General features: G+C 37.8%; 1 protein-coding gene and 1 long non-coding RNA gene across 2 annotated transcripts in view; one reads left to right on the plus strand and one right to left on the minus strand.

The window, feature by feature from the left end:
- The window catches only part of PTPRQ (protein tyrosine phosphatase receptor type Q), a 200353-nt gene that overhangs the window by 8711 nt on the left and 174249 nt on the right, over window positions 1-17393 (minus strand). Inside the window, exons 39-42 of the mRNA XM_035002069.1 lie at window positions 6574-6650; window positions 1931-2065; window positions 1610-1735; window positions 1110-1258 (exon numbers count right to left, since the gene is read on the minus strand). Coding sequence (XP_034857960.1) covers window positions 1110-1258; window positions 1610-1735; window positions 1931-2065; window positions 6574-6650 — 487 coding nt within the window. The remainder of the gene's footprint in view (window positions 1-1109; window positions 1259-1609; window positions 1736-1930; window positions 2066-6573; window positions 6651-17393) is intronic.
- LOC118008528 overlaps window positions 1646-17393 on the plus strand; it is a 150915-nt gene continuing 135167 nt past the window's right edge. The window contains exon 1 of the long non-coding RNA XR_004678709.1: window positions 1646-1760. This is a non-coding gene — a long non-coding RNA (uncharacterized LOC118008528). The remainder of the gene's footprint in view (window positions 1761-17393) is intronic.

Raw genomic sequence — 17393 nt, forward strand, 5'->3', positions numbered from 1 at the left:
TTGCAGTACAGGATACATAACATAAAATTTACCATTTTAAACATTCTTAAGTACACAACTCAGTTGGTGTTAAGCACATTCACAATGCTGTGTAACTGTCACCACCATCCATTTCTAGAACTTCTTCATCATCCCAAACAGACGTTCTCATTAAACAACGAATTAGACAATGTACCCATTAAATAATAACCACCCTTCTCTCTCTCCCTTGAGTCCCTGGCAACCACAATTCTACTTTCTGTCTCTATGAATTTACCCATTCTAGGTATCTCATGTAAGCAAAATCATAAAATAGTGTATTATTACCTACTTTTTTCTCTAATTTACAAACTAATTGTCGAAGAGACTCAGGTTGAGACTTATTTAGATTTATTATGTTAGAAAACAATCAAATCCATCTGTCCAGAAAAAACTCTGAATTCTAAACAACCTTGAGTTTTATTTCTTAGAGTGTTAAATACCAATGAAAATAAAGCAGAGAAAAACTTCTTAACCATGTTCAAAGAGCTAGTCAAAGGAAGACGTGTGTTAGCTGAAGTTTGTAAAAAATTGTTGTCGTACTTGGGTTGGTCACTTAATTTGATCTTTATTATAAAGTTCATTTTCTTTTATTCTTTACAACACAAATTTAAAAATTTGCTTTTACAAAAAAATGTAAATTATGGTAGTAGACTAATGCCAATTGTAATAATAAAGGATCAGATGTTTGTAAAATTCTTAAAATCCTACACACACACACACACACACACACACACACACACGCACCTATCAATGAAGGGCTACAGTTAAAAAAAAAAAAAAATTAAAGACTTTCCTCTGAGAAGGCATAATCCAGTCAAGAGTTGAGGAAGATTCCCTTACCAGTAAGATACTTTCCCTTGCTTTAAGACACCTTCACTACTCATTTTATTTTTGCCATCTAACCTCTTATAAAACTAAAATTTGTTCCATTATAACCAGTAAAACATCTGAAAACTGGGAGTTGGAATGAAGCTACATTAACATCCTGCCAGAAAATAATCAACGGTATCATGATAATAAAAAGACCACACTGACTTTAAAGACCATTTCTAGTGTTTCATATAAGGTTCTGAAAGTATCTTCCTTACCTGCAGTGAACAATCATGGGTGTGGTGTCATGTGCTCTGCTTGCTCGAACCAATTTTACAAAGTGAACTAGAGGGGCACTGTTTTCCGGGACCCCATGCTCAGGCCAAGCAGTAAAGTTACACTGTCGAACAGTCATGTAATCTCCATGCTAGGTAACGTGACAGATGAAAGAAGCATGATACGATTATTAAAGTACCACAATGAAGGTGTAAGGCAGCTGATGTCCTATCTTTTGAAGGTGCTCTTTTAAAAATAACTATTTACCAAACAGAAGAAACTATGTGTTTCATGATTTCCTGCAAGATAGATCTTCTATTATAGCTACAATAAAGCAAATTGCCTTCCGGTATGAATGGAAACAATAAAAAAGCTTGCAAACAGATGATACCACACAGTGTTTATATTGCTGCAAGGGACAGTTCTAGAAATTAATTTTACTTTTAGACATTTAGAGCATTCATATTTACTATTGTGTTCCCCTCCCTTGCCTTTTTTTTACCCTTTCAATTTTCAGATCCCTGATGGTCCAATCTATTTGAACATCCTCCATTAGCTTCGTAATCACTATATCTCCAAAGACGGTAACTGGTTTGTTGTCCTCTGGCCAATACTGATGGCATCTGATCTGTATTCAGAGAAAATCACCAGTCGTAAGAACCATTGTTATATTGATCTATATATCACAGTTATTGCTACGAAGTTAAAACTGCCTTATAGATGTCCAAATTATTGATGACTCGCAGTATTAGCTGAAATTGTCACACATATATTAAGACAACTGTAAAATAACATCTTGTGAAAAGATTTTCCGATAACTTACCCGCCCTTTTTCAAAACACTGCGTTAGCATTACTAATGTTTTCGCTCTGGTTTCCCACACCATTCTCCAAAAATCCCCAACAGTTCCTGGTAATGGACCTTGAGTGGCAATAAATTCGTTTGGACATAAGTAGCCCTAAAAGGATATAATTGCAACATTAAATCAACATTTACATATACAGTGTTTTTTAGTTTTTGAGCAACAGATAAAAATATACTAGTTATAAAATATATAATAGAATGTGGAATTCACCCACAATCTCACTATCCAGAATGAAGTACCATTAATATTTTGGTGATTTCTTTCAGTATTAAAATATGTACATTCCTCCATTGAAATAATATTTATGAGTTTCTACTGTGTGCCAGGCATTGTCCTAGGAATTGGGGATTCATCACTGACAAAACACACTAAAATTCCCACTTATTTATTTTATATTCTTTATATTTATATAAATGAATATATTGATATTTACTTTATATTTTTATTTATTATATAATAGGAGAGATAGACATTAAGTCCATTAAGTCTGTTAAATAAGCAAGTTACATAGAACTTTTAAAAGTGGTAAGTGCTATGAAAGAGGGCTTTAGAAAATAGGATGTTCAGAAAAGAATCACTGGTGATATCTTAGGAAAGACTTGAAGAAGTAAGGGAGTAAGCTCTGCAGGATTTGGGGGCAAGTGTTCCTGGTAGAAAGTCAAGTATAACAACATTAAAGGAAAAATGTGTCTAGAATTTTCTATGAACACCAAATGGCTAGAGTGGAGTAAACGAGGAGGGGACAGTTATAGAAGATGACATAAGAATGAACAGAGGAGGGAGGGTAAGGGTGCTTTAGGTCCTAAGAGGTAATTGCAAGATTTTGGTTTTTACTTGGGATGATCTAGAAACCTGTTGAAAGGTTTTGAACATATAGAGTGTATGGTTTAACAGTTTTGCTCTGATTTCTATAAGAAGACCAGCCTTTTAACCACCTTTTAAGGTGCAAGGAGGAGAACAGCTAGAAGATTTTTGCAATGATCCAACCAAGGGGGTAGTTTGGGTGATAACAGGGGGATGGTGAGAAGTGACAGGATCTGGATATATTTTGAAGATAGAGTCAATAGAATTTGTTGATGCATTGGATATTGGGTATAAGAATCAGTAAAAATTTCAAAGGAAGATTGGGAAGACTTTGGGATATGCAGGTTTGAAGGGAAAATTAGGAATTCATTATGGCCCTATTAAACTTGAAATCCAAGTGGGAATATCGTGAAGGCAATTGGGTATATGAGTTTGGAATTCAGGAACAAATCCAAACTGGAAACATAAATTTGAAAGTAATCATCACACAGATCTCAGTTAAAACACAAGAATGGATGAAATTATCAAGGAAATTAATTTGGAAAGAATCAGTAAATTCAAGGATTGGGCTCTAGATAATTCAAGTGTTTGGTCGTGGAGGAGAAAACAGAAAACCAATGGCACTGAGATGAAAGAGTCAAAGCTGTAGATGGAAAACTGAGAGAATGATGTCCTGGAGGCAAAATGAAGAAAGTGTTTCAAGGATGAAGACAATTAATAGGAATCAATGTATAAAATGTTTCTCCTGGTCATCTCCCTTTCTCAGGGACTAAATGTCCTTTGGTACTATAATATTCATCAATGTGGGAACAATTCTGATATTTCTGATGCTATTACAGCTCATTTGCATCATGGCCTTTAATTTTTTTTTAATTTAAAGATTTTATTTATTTATTTAACAGAGAGAGACATAGCGAGAGAGGGAACACAAGCAGGGGGAGTGGGAAAGGGAGAAGCAGGCTTCCGGCCAAGCAGGGAGGCCAATGCAGGGCTCGATCCCAGGACCCTGGGGCCATGACCTGAGCCGAAAGCAGAAGCTTAACGACTGAGCCACCCAGGCACCCCTAATCTTTAATTTTTAATTATGGTAAAAATCTCTCAGGTTAAAGTAATTTCAGGCATCTCAAGTAGAGATAATTATGAGGGTTTGGTGTCTTTCTCTTGTCTCATTTACATAATGTTTTTATTGTTAATTCTCTTGAATTTCTAAACTCATTTGTAAAGTTAGTGGCTGCTTACAAGGATGCAGTATCTCTTTCTCTCCCTACCTCTCTCCCACAGTCCATCCATCATCAAAATGTTCCAAGCTCCCTGTGAGTCCTAGCTACGGGAGCACAATTCACAAGGACAGCCAAAGGCAGAGAGATAAAGATGTATTAATCTAGTTGCAGACCCTGGCCTGGAGTTTCCCAATCTTAAAGGAGATCTCACAGATGTACTTAAAGTATATCACTTTACCCCAGACTTGAGTTCTTTGGCTTTTCCATCTGAAGACTAGTTATTTTGTTTTCTTTCCTACCTCCCATTATAGTTGTCCTCCCTTCTTCCTCTAGCACCCTGAGATGTTCCATTTGTAGATGGCCTCTCTCTTTTGCTCCTGGAACAAGTGTTCATGAACTTTCAGATGGAGGTGCCATAGAACAAAACTGGGAAGGCAGAAGTGAGGGCCACTATGGTATCATGGCTTTCCTATTCCCGTCTGTTCCTGGCATTCCAATCCAAGGAGATTTACCCAAGAGCTAAGAGCAACACTATACTTCCATTCCAAATCTGAAATCTGCCTTAATGTAGAGTGCTTTCCATCTGGGCCTGCTTAGCATGCAGCTCAGTAATGATTATGCATATCATTACATACGGGTCATAGTGACTCTGTTGTAAGATTTATTGTATTACAACATCACTTGATTATAGCAGGCTATATATATTCAGAATTCTTAGTTTATTGCTCATCCGGCATTATCATCTTCTTATGGCTGTTTCCTGACAACCTATAATATTTAGAGGGAGCACTTGGTATTCATGAATATTCCTTTGTTTATGTAAATCTATGTGGTTTAGTTACACCTACTAAAACTGTCAGTTTCCTTTATAATCATATTCTTACCCTATACTGTCACCCTATATCTGACTGAACATTAGAGAATGTGAGTTGTTCTTTTGTACCTACTTATTAGTGAATAAAAATGGTACAAATCAATAGATCACTTATACAACCATTTGCCCTTGCCCTGTTCTATAGTATCACAAAACATATGATCATTAGCACATTGATTAAATTTAAATGCATATATGCATCATTCTGTAAATCAAAGTAAAACTTCAATATGCTACAGAGTTTAGGCTGCAATGAAAATTAGTAAGCACAAGATTTCACCAAAATCGCTAGAGAAGAATTTCGTTTTCAAGGGAATCAATCATTTGATAAGTGACTAAAACATGTCACCACAATAGAAAATGTGTGTGGTTTTTCAAAATGGATTTAAAGTTCTTGCATAAAAATAGGCTGGAATTCAAAGGATGCTTTAACTTCTCCAAACCCTCCCTCATTTCCCCTATTAAGAAATCTTAAATTCTCCGTTGACGTATCCCTTTCACAGTAAGACCCACTATATGATTGCAATTTTGGAGTCATTATCAACCAATATAGAATTTAGAAAGAAATGTTCCCCCTTAACAGGGGTCTCAAGGAAATGGGACAGAGAACAAGTTACATTAATGGGGAAAGGATGGAGCATCACAGAAGCAGAGTCCCAGTGGAACCAAAGGGCAGGCCTGGGAGTGATGACCTACGAATAAGAAAAGAATATAAGGCTGTGGACACTAGAGGAAACCCTCAAGTGTCTATAGGGTCACCATGATAAGGATGGCTAACTTTGCTATATGTTAGAATTGAAGCCAGTGGGTGAAAATATAAGGGAGCACATCTTGTTTTTAAGAAAACAATTGTATATTGGAGTTATTCAGAGATAGAATCATCTGCCTTAGGAGGAAGTAGGTGAAACAATGCTAAGAGAGGCTAACATCTAATTATCAGGATTTTTTCAGAAACAGTTTCGAGGTGAATGGTTGAATTTAATGACTGCAAGGGCAAGGGCAATTCCATGTGTCAACCTCAGTGCAGATCGTGGATGCATTTCAAGTTTCTATGTACCTGTGATAGTGATGAGCATTGAGAGGGTAAGAGAGCCATATGGAGGGAGAGGGAGAGAGAGAAATCCCTAAAACACTTTGGTTTCATTCGATTTTTAATCTAATGCAACAAGCATTTATTATCTATAATGTGCCAGTACATTAGGCATGTCACAATTCATCCCGCGTTGGTTCATTTACAGTTTTTGAGCAGCTACAATGGAGTGCACATTCTACAGGTAACTGAGGATCAAAGAAGAACATGACATCATAGTCTCCTTCAAGGACTGAAAATCTAGATGGCAGGAAGAGAATAAAATTTTTATATTGTATGGACATAACTATTTGTCTTTTTCTTTGTAAGAGAGATTGACAGACATCGTCCTTGTGTACAAAGAATGTATATAGTGGAAAGGCCTGGGGATATGAAGCTTGAAGTTATATATCTTTCATTTATTAGTGAAATGATTGTCAGTAAATTGTAATCTCTATTAGGAGCCACCATTTCCCCATCTATAAAATGGAGGTACCTAGTGTTGTTGTAAGGAATTGGCACATAAAATCCATAGAGTTTATAACAAATTTCTGATTTAAAATATTTGGAAGAGTAATATAATTGAAGTATTTATGTTTATAAGAATATAAAACATAAAAATATAGCAACTTACAGAAACATAGCTGGCATTAATATAATCCGATCCTGGAATACTAGCATCAGCTACCAGCTTCACTCTATTATTATTATCTAGAGGAAAATATAAGACAGTAATGCTAATTCATTATTTAAATTGCTACTGCTTGATTTTACTATAAAAGTAATACAAAGAAATTCATGATGTAATATCGAACATTACAGATGGTCGTAAAATTAAAGTAGAAGTTCCCTCTTTTTCCACTACCCAGAGACAATGACTATTAATATGTTCTTGTATATCTTTCTAGAATCTTCTATACAATTCATAAAAACTAACCACAAATGGAGTGATATACATTCTTTTCTGCAATATTTTTCATTTACCTGTATCTTTCCATATATAATCATAACAAAAATGTCTAGTTCATTATTTTAAACAGCCATATAGTATTTCGTTGTCTGAATAAAACATACTAATTTAACTCTTATGATGATTTCAATTCACCTCATTTTGTTATTGTGAAATGATAAATAAATATAACTAAACTTTTTGCATATATGTTGTAGTGTATTTGTAGAATACATTACCAGCAGTAAAATTCCCAAATTCTGTCATGCATTTCAAATTTTGAAAGATACTGCCAAATTGTTCTCTAATTATATCAATTCATACTCTGAACAAAAGTGTTTGAAAAGTGTTTGAACAATTCTGTTTCCTCTTACTTTCACAACCACAAGCTATTGTTAAACATTTTAGTTCATGATATTTCGATAGATACAAATTGATGTCTCATAATATTTATTTTTATTTCCTTAAATATGAAAGCAATTCAACTGAGCTTCTTTGCTTGTGTATTGGCCTTTTTATTTATTTTTTATTTTTTATTTTTGTAGTTTTTAATTTTATTATATTATGTTAGTCACCATACAATACATTATTAGTTTTTGATGTAGTGATCCACGATCCATTGTTTTCGTATAACACCCAGTGCTCCATGCAGTACGTGCCCTCCTTAATACCCATCACTGGGCTAACCAATCCCCCCTCCCCCCTCCCCTCTAGAACCCTGTTTGTTTCTCAGGTCCATAGTCTCTCATGGTTCATCTCTCCCTCCGATTCCCCCCCCATTTTTCCCTTCCTTCTCCTAATGTCCTCCATGTTATTCCTTATGTTCCACAAATAAGTGAAACCAGATGATAATTGACTTTCTCTGCTTGACTTATTTCACTTAGCATAATCTCCTCCAGTCCCATCCATGTTGATGTAAAAGTTGGGTATTCATCTTTTCTGATGGCTGAGTAATATTCCATTGTATATATGGACCACATCTTTATCCATTTGTCTGTTGAAGGGCATCTCGGCTCTTTCCACTTTGGCTATTGCTGACATTGCTGCTATGAACATTGGGGTACATACGGCCCTTCTTTTCACTACATCTATGTCTTTGGGGTAAATACCCAGTAGTGCAATTGATGGGTCATAGGGTAGCTCTATTTTTAAATTTTTGAGGAACCTCCACACTGTTTTCCAAAGTGGCTGTCCCAACTTGCATTCCCACCAACAGTGTAAGAGGGTTCCCCTTTCTCCACAACCTCTCCAACATTTGTTGTTTCTTTCCCTGTCCATGTTGGCCATTCTAACTGGTGTAAGGTGGTATCTCAGTGTGGTTTTGATTTGGATTTCCCTGATGGCTAATGATGATGAACATTTTTTCATGTGTCTGTTAGCCATTTGTATGTCTTCTTCAGAGAAGTGTCTGTTCATCTCTTCTGCCCACTTTTTGACTTGATTATTTGTTTTTTGGGTGTTGAGTTTGAGAAGTTCTTTATAGATTTTGGATACCAGCCCTTTATCTGTAGTGTCATTTGCAAATTCTCCCATTCTGTGGGTTGCCTCTTTGTTTTGTTGACTGTTTCTTTTGCTGTGCAGAAGCTTTTTATCTTGATGAAGTCCCAGAAGTTCATTTTTGCTTTAGTTTCACTAGCTTTTGGAGATGTATCTTGAAAGAAGTTGCTGTGGCCGATGTCAAAGAGGTTACTGCCTATGTTCTCCTCTAGGATTTTGATGGATTCCTGTCTCACATTGAGGTCTTTCATCCACTTTGAGTTTATCTTTCTGAGTGGTGTTAGAGAATGGTCGAGTTTCATTCTTCTCCATGTGGCTGTCCAATTTTCCCAGTACCATTTATTGAAGAGACTGTCTTTTTTCCATTGCATGTTTTTTCTTGCTTTGTCAAAGATTATTTGACCAGAGAGTTGAGGGTCCATATCTGGGTTCTCTATTCTGTTCCATTGGTCTGTATGTCTGTTTTTGTGCCAGTACCATGCTGTCTTGGTGATCACTGATTTGTAATATAGCTTGAAATCGGGCAACATGATGTCCCCAGCTTTGTTTCTCCTTTTCAACATTTGCTTGGCAATTCAGGGTCTTTTCTGATTCCATACAAATTTTAGGATTGTTTGTTCCAGCACTTTGAAAAATATCACTGGAATTTTGATCGGGATGGCATTGAAGGTATAGATTGCTCTGGGTAGCATAGACATTTTAACAATGTTTATTCTTCTGATCCATGAGCATGGAATATTTTTCCATCTTTTTGTGTCTTCTTCAATTTCTTTCATGAGTGTTTTGTAGTTCCTAGAGTATAGATCCTTTACCTCTTTGGTTAGGTTTATTCCGAGGTATCTTATGGTTTTTGGTGCTATTGTAAATGGAATCGTTTAATTTCTCTTTCTACAGTTGCTTTGTTAGTGTATAAGAAAGCAACTGATTTCTGTGCATTGATTTTGTATCCTGCAACATTACTGAATTGCTGGATGAGTTCTAGTAATTTGGGGGTGGAGTCTTTTGGGTTTTCTACATAAAGTATCATGTCGTCTGCGAAAAGAGAGTTTGACTTCTTCTTTGCCAATGTGAATACCTTTTATTTCTTTTGTTGTCTGATTGCTGTTGCTAGGACTTCTAGTACTATGTTGAACAACAGTGGTGAGAGTGGGCACCCTTGACGTGTTCCTGATCTTAAGGGAAAGGCTCTCAGCTTTTCCCCATTGAGGATGATATTCGCTGTGGGTTTTTCATAGATGGATTTTATGAGCTTGAGGAATGTTCCCTCTATCCCTATACTCTGGAGAGTTTTAATCAGGAAAGGATGTTGTATTTTGTCAAATGCTTTTTCTGCATCAATTGAGAGGACCATATGGTTCTTCTCCCTCCTCTTATTAATGTGCTCTATCACATTGATTGATTTGTGAATGTTGAACCACCTTTGCATCCCGGGGATAAATCCCACTTGGTCGTGGTGGATGATCCTTTTAATGTATTTTTGGATCCTATTAGCTAGGATTTTGTTGAGGATTTTGGAATCCATATTCATCAGGGATATCGGTCTGAAATTCTCCTTTTTGATGGGGTCTTTGCCTGGTTTGGGGATTAAGGTAATGCTGGCCTCATAGAATGAGTTTGGAAGTTTTCCTTCTGTTTCTATTTTTTGAAACAGCTTCAGTAGAATAGGTATTATTTCTTCGTTGAATGTTTGGTAGAATTCCCCAGGGAATCCATCAGGCCCTGGACTCTTGTTTTTTGGGAGGTTTTTAATCACTGCTTCAATCTCGTTACTGGTTATTGGCCTACTCAGGTTGTCAATTTCTTCCTGTTTCAGTCTTGGCATCTTATAGGTTTCCAGGAAGGCCTCCATTTCATCCAGATTGTTCAGTTTATTGGCATATAGTTGTTGATAATAATTTCTTTTTTTTTTTTAAAGATTTTTATTTATTTATTGAGAGAGATAGTGATAGAGAGAGAGCATGAGAGGGGGAGAGTCAGAGGGAGAAGCAGACTCCCCGCCGAGCAGGGAGCCCGATGCGGGACTCGATCCCGGGACTCCAGGATCATGACCTGAGCCGAAGGCAGTCGCTTAAACAACTGAGCCACCCAGGCGCCCCAGTTGATAATAATTTCTAATAATTGTTTCTATTTCCTTGGTGTTAGTCGTGATCTCTCCCCTTTCATTCATAATTTTATTAATTTGGGTCCTTTCTCTCTTCTTTTGGATAAGTCTGGCCAGTGGTTTATCAATCTTATTAATTCTTTCAAAGAACAAACTTCTAGTTTCGTTGATCTGATCTACTGTGCTTCTGGTTTCTAATTCATTGATTTCTGCTCTAATTTTAATTCTTTCTTTTCTAATGTGTGGCTTAGGCGTTGTTTGTTGCTTTTTCTCTAGTTCTTTAAGGTGTAGAGTTAGTTGGTGAATTCGGGATTTTTCTATTTTTTTGAGTGAGGCTTGGATGGCTATGTATTTCCTCCTTAGGACCGCCTTTGCAGTATCCCATAGGTTTTGGACCGATGTGTTTTCATTCTCATTGATTTCCATGAATTGTTTAAGTTCTTCTTTGATTTTGTGGTTGACCCAAACATTCTTGAGCAGAGTGATCTTTAGCTTCCAAGTGTTTGAATTTCTGCCAAATTTTTTCTTGTGATTGAGTTCCAGTTTTAGAGCATTATGGTCTGAGAATATGCAGGGCATAATCTCAATCTTTTGGTATCGGTTGAGACCTGATTTGTGACCCAGTATATGGTCTATTCTGGAGAAAGTTCCATGTGCGCTCGAGAAGAATGAGTATTCTGTTGTTTTAGGGTGGAATGTTCTGTAAATATCTATGAGGTCCATCTGGTCCAATGTATCATTCAAAGCTCTTGTTTCCTTGTTGATTTTCTGCTTAGATGATCTGTCCATTGCTGAGAGTGGAGTATTGAGGTCTCCTACAATTAACGTATTGTTATCAATATGACTCTTTATTTTGGTTAACAGTTGGCTTATGTAGATGGCTGCTCCCATGTTGGGGGCATAGATATTTACAATTGTTAGATCTTCTTGTTGGATAGACCCTTTAAGAATGATATAGTGTCCTTCTGTGTCTCTTATTACAGACTTTAGTTTAAAATCTAATTTGTCTGATATAAGAATTGCTACCCCAGCTTTCTTTTGAGGTCCGCTGGCATGGAAGATAGATCTCTATCCCTTCACTTTCAGTCTGGATGTATCTTTAGTTTCAAAATGAGCCTCTTGTAGACAGCATATGGATGGATCCTGTCTTTTTATCCAATCTGCAACCCTGTGCCGTTTTATGGGAGCATTTAGGCCATTCACGTTGAGAGAGATTATTGAAAGATATGAATTAATTGTCATCATGTTGCCTGTGAAGACGTTGTTTTTATAGATTGTCCCTGTAAATTTCTGTTGTAGATCACTCTTGGGGTCTTTCTCCTTTTATAGAACCCCCCTTAATATTTCTTGTAGGGCCGGCTTAGTGGTCACATATTCTTTCAACTTCTGCAGGCCATGGAAGCTCTGCATCTCTCCATCCATTCTAAATGAAAGCCTTGCTGGATAAAGTATTCTTGGCTGCATGTTCTTCTCATTTAGTACTCTGAATATGTCTTACCAGGCCTTTCTGGCTTGCCAGGTCTCTGTGGATAGGTCTGACGTTATTCTGATGTTCCTCCCTCTGTACGTAAGGAATCTCTTTCCCCTAACTGCCCTTAAGATGGTTTCCTTGGTTCTAAGATTTGCAAGTTTTACTATTACATGCCGGGGTGTTGGCCTGTTTTCCTTGATCTTGGGAGGGGTCCTCTCTGCCTCTAGGACTCGAATGCTGGTTTCATTCCCCAGATTAGGGAAGTTCTCAGCTACGATTTGCTCAAATACATCTTCTAGCCTTCTCTCTCTCTCTCCACTCCCTCTGGGATTCCAATTATTCTGACATTGGAATGCCTCATGGTGTCACTTATTTCTCTGATTCTATTTTCATGGATTCTGAGTTGTTTTTCCCTGGCCTCCTCTTTTCCCTTTTTATCTATTATACTGTCTTCCAGATTGCTTATTCTCTCTTCTGTCTCAGTTACCCTAGCTGTTAGATTATCTAGATTGGATTGGATCTCATTGATAGCATTTTTAAGTTCTGCCAATTCACCTTTTATTTCTGCCCTTAGAGACTCTATGTTGCCATTAATTGATTTCTCCATTCTAGCCATTGTCTTCACAATTGCTAGCCTGAATTCCATCTCCGACATCTTGGTTATGTCTGCATCCATTTGTAAATCTGCAGCATAAGTCATAATCTCTGAGTCTTTTCTGTTTTGGGGGCTCCTCCTCCTAGTCATTCTGTTGATGGGTGTTTGAGGGAATGTATAGAGTCCAAATTATTGACCAGAACCCAAGCAAGATGCACCTATTTTCTTGGGACCTTAGGGTTGCTGGCCTCTTGTTTTCCCAGCCTGTCTTCTGGGGGAGGGGCCTGCCATGCTGTTACTCAGGCAACCCTGTTTGGGCGGAGTTGCCCTGCGCCCCTGTGGCGGGGGATGGGCTCAGTGGGAATCAGTCTTTGGGGCTTTTGTTCTCTGGCGCCTTTCCCTGGTGGCTTTCCGCGTCTCTTCCGCGAGTCAGAGCAGAAGAGACCGTTTCCAGCCCTCTGCCTCAGAGCAGAGAGACCTCAGTCTGTTCTTCATTGAGCTCTGCAGGCCACACTGTCTCCGTTTCTGTCCCTGCTGCTATAAACTGCAGCGTCCTGGGTTGTGCGCCCCTCCGCAGCGCTCCCATTCCTGCCTCCAGGTCGGGGCTCGTCTCTGCCCTTGGTGCTTCTAAAACTGCCAGCTGCTCCCAATTCATGTGCGTGCGACTCGCCGCTTGGGGTTTCCACCCCCGAGGGTTGCAGTTCACTGGCACGACCCCGGCGCACCGGGTTTCCGCCTCAGAGGCTGTAGTTCACGTGTGCACGGCCATCGCTCCGTTTTCTGTCCACGTGGGGGGGGGGGGGCGCTGCAGTTCGCGTGCACGCGACCCTGCCAGTCTGGTTTTCCACCCCTGGGCTGCCCTAAAGTTCTTTCCCGACGCTACGGGTCTGTGAGTCTGTGCCCCGTCCGCAGCGCCCGAGGGTGTAACTCACTGGCGGTGTAGGATCCCCACGTCCAGGCACCCTCCCGCTGCTGTTTATCCTCCAATATCTGCCTGCAGGATCACGGCTCTCTGCTTCATACCTCAAAACCAACTGCCTGCGATATTCTGTTTGTAGAGATCCAGATCTTCTTACATCTCAGGCTGGTTTCGCGGGTGCTCGGAGTTGTCTGGTAGTTATCCAGCTCAATTCCAGGGACCAATTGAAATAGGGTCCCCTACTCCTCCGCCATCTTTCCCCTCCTCCCTGGCCTTTTTAAATAACTTTTTCATCGGGGCGCCTGGGTGGCTCAGTCAGTTAAGCATCTGCTTTCAGCTCAGGTCATGATCCCAGGGTCCTGGGATCGAGCCCCACATCAGTCTCCCTGCTCAGTGGGGAGCCTGCTTCTCCCTCTCCCACCCCCCCTGCCCTTGTTCCCTATCTCGCTGTGTCTTTCTCTGTCAAATAAATAAAATCTTTAAAATAAATAAATTAATTAATTAATTAATTAATATATAAATAACTTTTTCATTAATGGCCACTTCATATTATACTATTTTTCTATTTTTAAAAAATATTTTATACAAAAAATATATCATGTTACATATTCAATACATACTTACATGTATTGAAATTTTCTTGTCATTTTTTGACCCTATCCATCAATGTAGCTAGCTATCCTGCCATACATAAAATGTACATTTTTTTAATAATCAAAATTCAAAGTATTTTTCTTCATGGCATCATGATGGTTTCTTGTGTCATTCACACAAAGGTGTCTGTCACACCAATATTTTCATTTTTACAAATCTTCCATTCATAGTTTCTTCTAGAACTTTTAATGGGTTTTCTGCTTTTGTTTCAACTATTTCAATCTTTGATCCATTGGGATTTATTATTTTTTATGGAACTAGGTAAAATCTATATTTTATTGTTTGTTTCTTTGTTGTCTTTTGGAACAACGAAGTCCCAGTTTGTTAACATTTCAAAATGTTCAAATAATAATATTCAAAATAGCACTCTTATTATACACTAGATTTCTAGGCCTATTTCTGGACTATTTATTCATTTCCATTAATGTATCTGCCCACTCTTTCTTTAATACCAAACTTTTAATTATTATTCTTTTTTTCTTTTAAGATTTTATTTATTTATTTGACAGAGAGAGAGAAAGCGAGGGAGGGAATACAAGCAGGGGGAGTGGGAGAGGGAGAAGCAGGCTTCCCGCTGAGAAGGGAGCCAGATGCGGGGCTGGACCCCAGGACCCCAGGATCATGACCTGAGCCGAAGGCACATGCTTAATGACTGAGCTACTCAGGTGCCCCTAATTATTATTCTTTAGACTATTTTAAGATCTGGTAAAACTAGATGCCCCTAACCATTACTTTTCTTCAGAAAAGGGGTTCAAATTATTTTTTTCCTGAGGATTTTTACCCAGTTGGTATTATGATGGGTATTTCAATTGGAATGTCCAGTGCTAATTTTAGCTAGGCATGGAAATGATATAAAATACCTATTACTACATAATTATTTTGAAGTTTTTTTTTTTTTTTTTTTTTTTTTAAATCTCATTGGGAAGGCACTCTGTAGTGGAGGAAAATGGGTAAATGGGTTTGGGTTTGAATTCCAGATGATCTATTTACCATATGAATGGCCTTAGGTGAATTCCTTAACTTCTCTGCTCCTTCATTACCTCACCTATAATATATAGTTATAATATTTATTTTGTAGAATCCTCTTGAGGAAAACTTACATGAAAGCTTATGGAACTTATAAAGCTGAACAGGACTTGATTCTAGAGGAGAGGTGGGTGGGGAGATGGGTTAGCCTGGTGATGGGTATTAAAGAGGGCATGTATTGAATGGAGCACTGGGTGTTATACGCAATGAATCATGGAACCCTACATCAAAAACTAATGATGTAATGTATGGTGATTAACATAACATAATAAAATAAAATTTAAAAACAACAACAACTTAAGCACATGTTACCTGTTTAATGACTTTGCTATATTGTTAGTGATTCAAATGACCAGCCTGATATGTTTAGAGATGGGGAATGTTTAAGCAAATTTATGCAAATGACTTATGTCCCAAAGTCTTGAATTTGGTATGATCTAACTACTTTAATGACATTGTGGCTAGTCCTGTAATTTAGGAAGGGAAGCCATTAGGCTTCTGTTCATGCAATATGCCCGCTTATAATTATCTGAGTCAACAGCAAGCTAAAACTTTTCTTCGTGGTGTTGGAACATTTCTGAAGGTCATAGTGTCCTGTCAAAGGGAGATTTGGAAATCTCTTCTGCAAGCATTTGCTGCTAATTCTAGTATCTTAAAGCCCTGTAAGCTAATATCTTCTAAAATGCACTGTGATATTTGAAATCCTACTTCCTACATTACTCAGGGGAAACAATGCACTTCACTAAGCTGTCTCAAGCTAAAATTCAGAGTCTATTAAAATGAATTCATTCTCTACGGGAGAAAAAAACGTTTCTTCAGCTTAACGGCTTCTCTGCAAGCACAGTGGGAGAATATATTTAGTTTAAACATCTCATTTGCTTGTACTGTGTGTGTGTGTGGCTGGGGTGCACTTGCCCACAGAGGTGGCTGTGAGTTTACAGCTTGCCTTCTCACTCAGGTTAGGGAAGTGGGCTTGCTATGTCCAGACTATAGACCCTAAGGGCCTGTTATTAAATCTATTCACCCATTGATTACTAACAATCATAAGAATGAACACTGAGAGCTTTCCATGTTCCAGTACTGGGCAGAGTGATTTACATAATTATTTCATCTAATCCTCACAATAACCTTATGAGGTGGGCACCACTGAATAATATGTCCAGTCACTAAGGCAGTGAATACGTACACAGGATTGTAGCCCAGGAAGTTTGATCAGCGCCCACACATTCCTAGCATTTTTACTATACAGCCGGCAGTACATTAGTTAAATTAATAAATTATTCTAATCACATTCTTGAAAAATAGAGAAATCTACCTAACTAAATTATTTCTTATAGGACCCCCTACTCTCTACGAGTATAGTTAAGAAAAAGGTTTCCCTACAAATCCATTAAAGGATATTGAACATAGATGTAATATATTATTTGAAAAATTTCCATAAGTTTTCTGTACTGAAATCAAGAAGAAAGCAGAAAACAATTGGACATTATCCATTTGACTCTAGCAAAGGTGGAAAATGCATGAATGCCAATTATAATATCCCAAACATCCTTGATTACAACATAGTTCCATTTTTGTCTTAGCCTCAGATTTGAAGAAACTGGGCAATCAGACTTTTCAGCTCTTCTTGTTGTTTTAAGGTTATTTATTTTCATTGACCACTCTTACTCTCTTCCTATCCTATAAGTAATAAGCTATGTGGTCTGACTTTTCTTATAGCCATGATGTGAACCCAGATAATAATGCACTGGGATCTTAATTAAAAAAAGACTGAAATGTCACATTTAAAAAATATCTTGCAGGGGCACCTTGGTGGCTCAGTCAGTTGGGTGTCTGACTCTTGATTTTGGCTCAGGTCATGGTTACAGGGTCGTGAGATTGAGCCCCGTGTCGTCAGGCTCTGCACTCAGCAGGGAGTCTGCTGGAGATTCTCTCCCTTCCTCTCTCCCTGCCCCTCTTCCTGCTTGCTCTCTCTCTCTCTTTAAATCTTAAAAAGAATATCTTACTAATGTCTCAAATTTTTATGTATTTTAAATTAGATACTCTTTGGTCTTTGGAAATAAGTTAGCCATATTTGGTTTGCTTATCTTATATATACTGATATATTATAAATTATTTCAGCCAAATATATGATTGTAAATAAACATTAAATATTCCATAGTAACGGTCTTTTTTTTAAAAGATTATTTATTTATTTTTGAGAGAGATACAGAGACAGAGAGAGAGAGTATGAGTTCAAGAG

The sequence above is a fragment of the Mirounga leonina genome, unplaced genomic scaffold (genome assembly GCF_011800145.1).
Source record: "Mirounga leonina isolate KUSES-001 unplaced genomic scaffold, KU_Mleo_1.0 Mir_126, whole genome shotgun sequence".
Taxonomy (NCBI): domain Eukaryota; kingdom Metazoa; phylum Chordata; class Mammalia; order Carnivora; family Phocidae; genus Mirounga; species Mirounga leonina.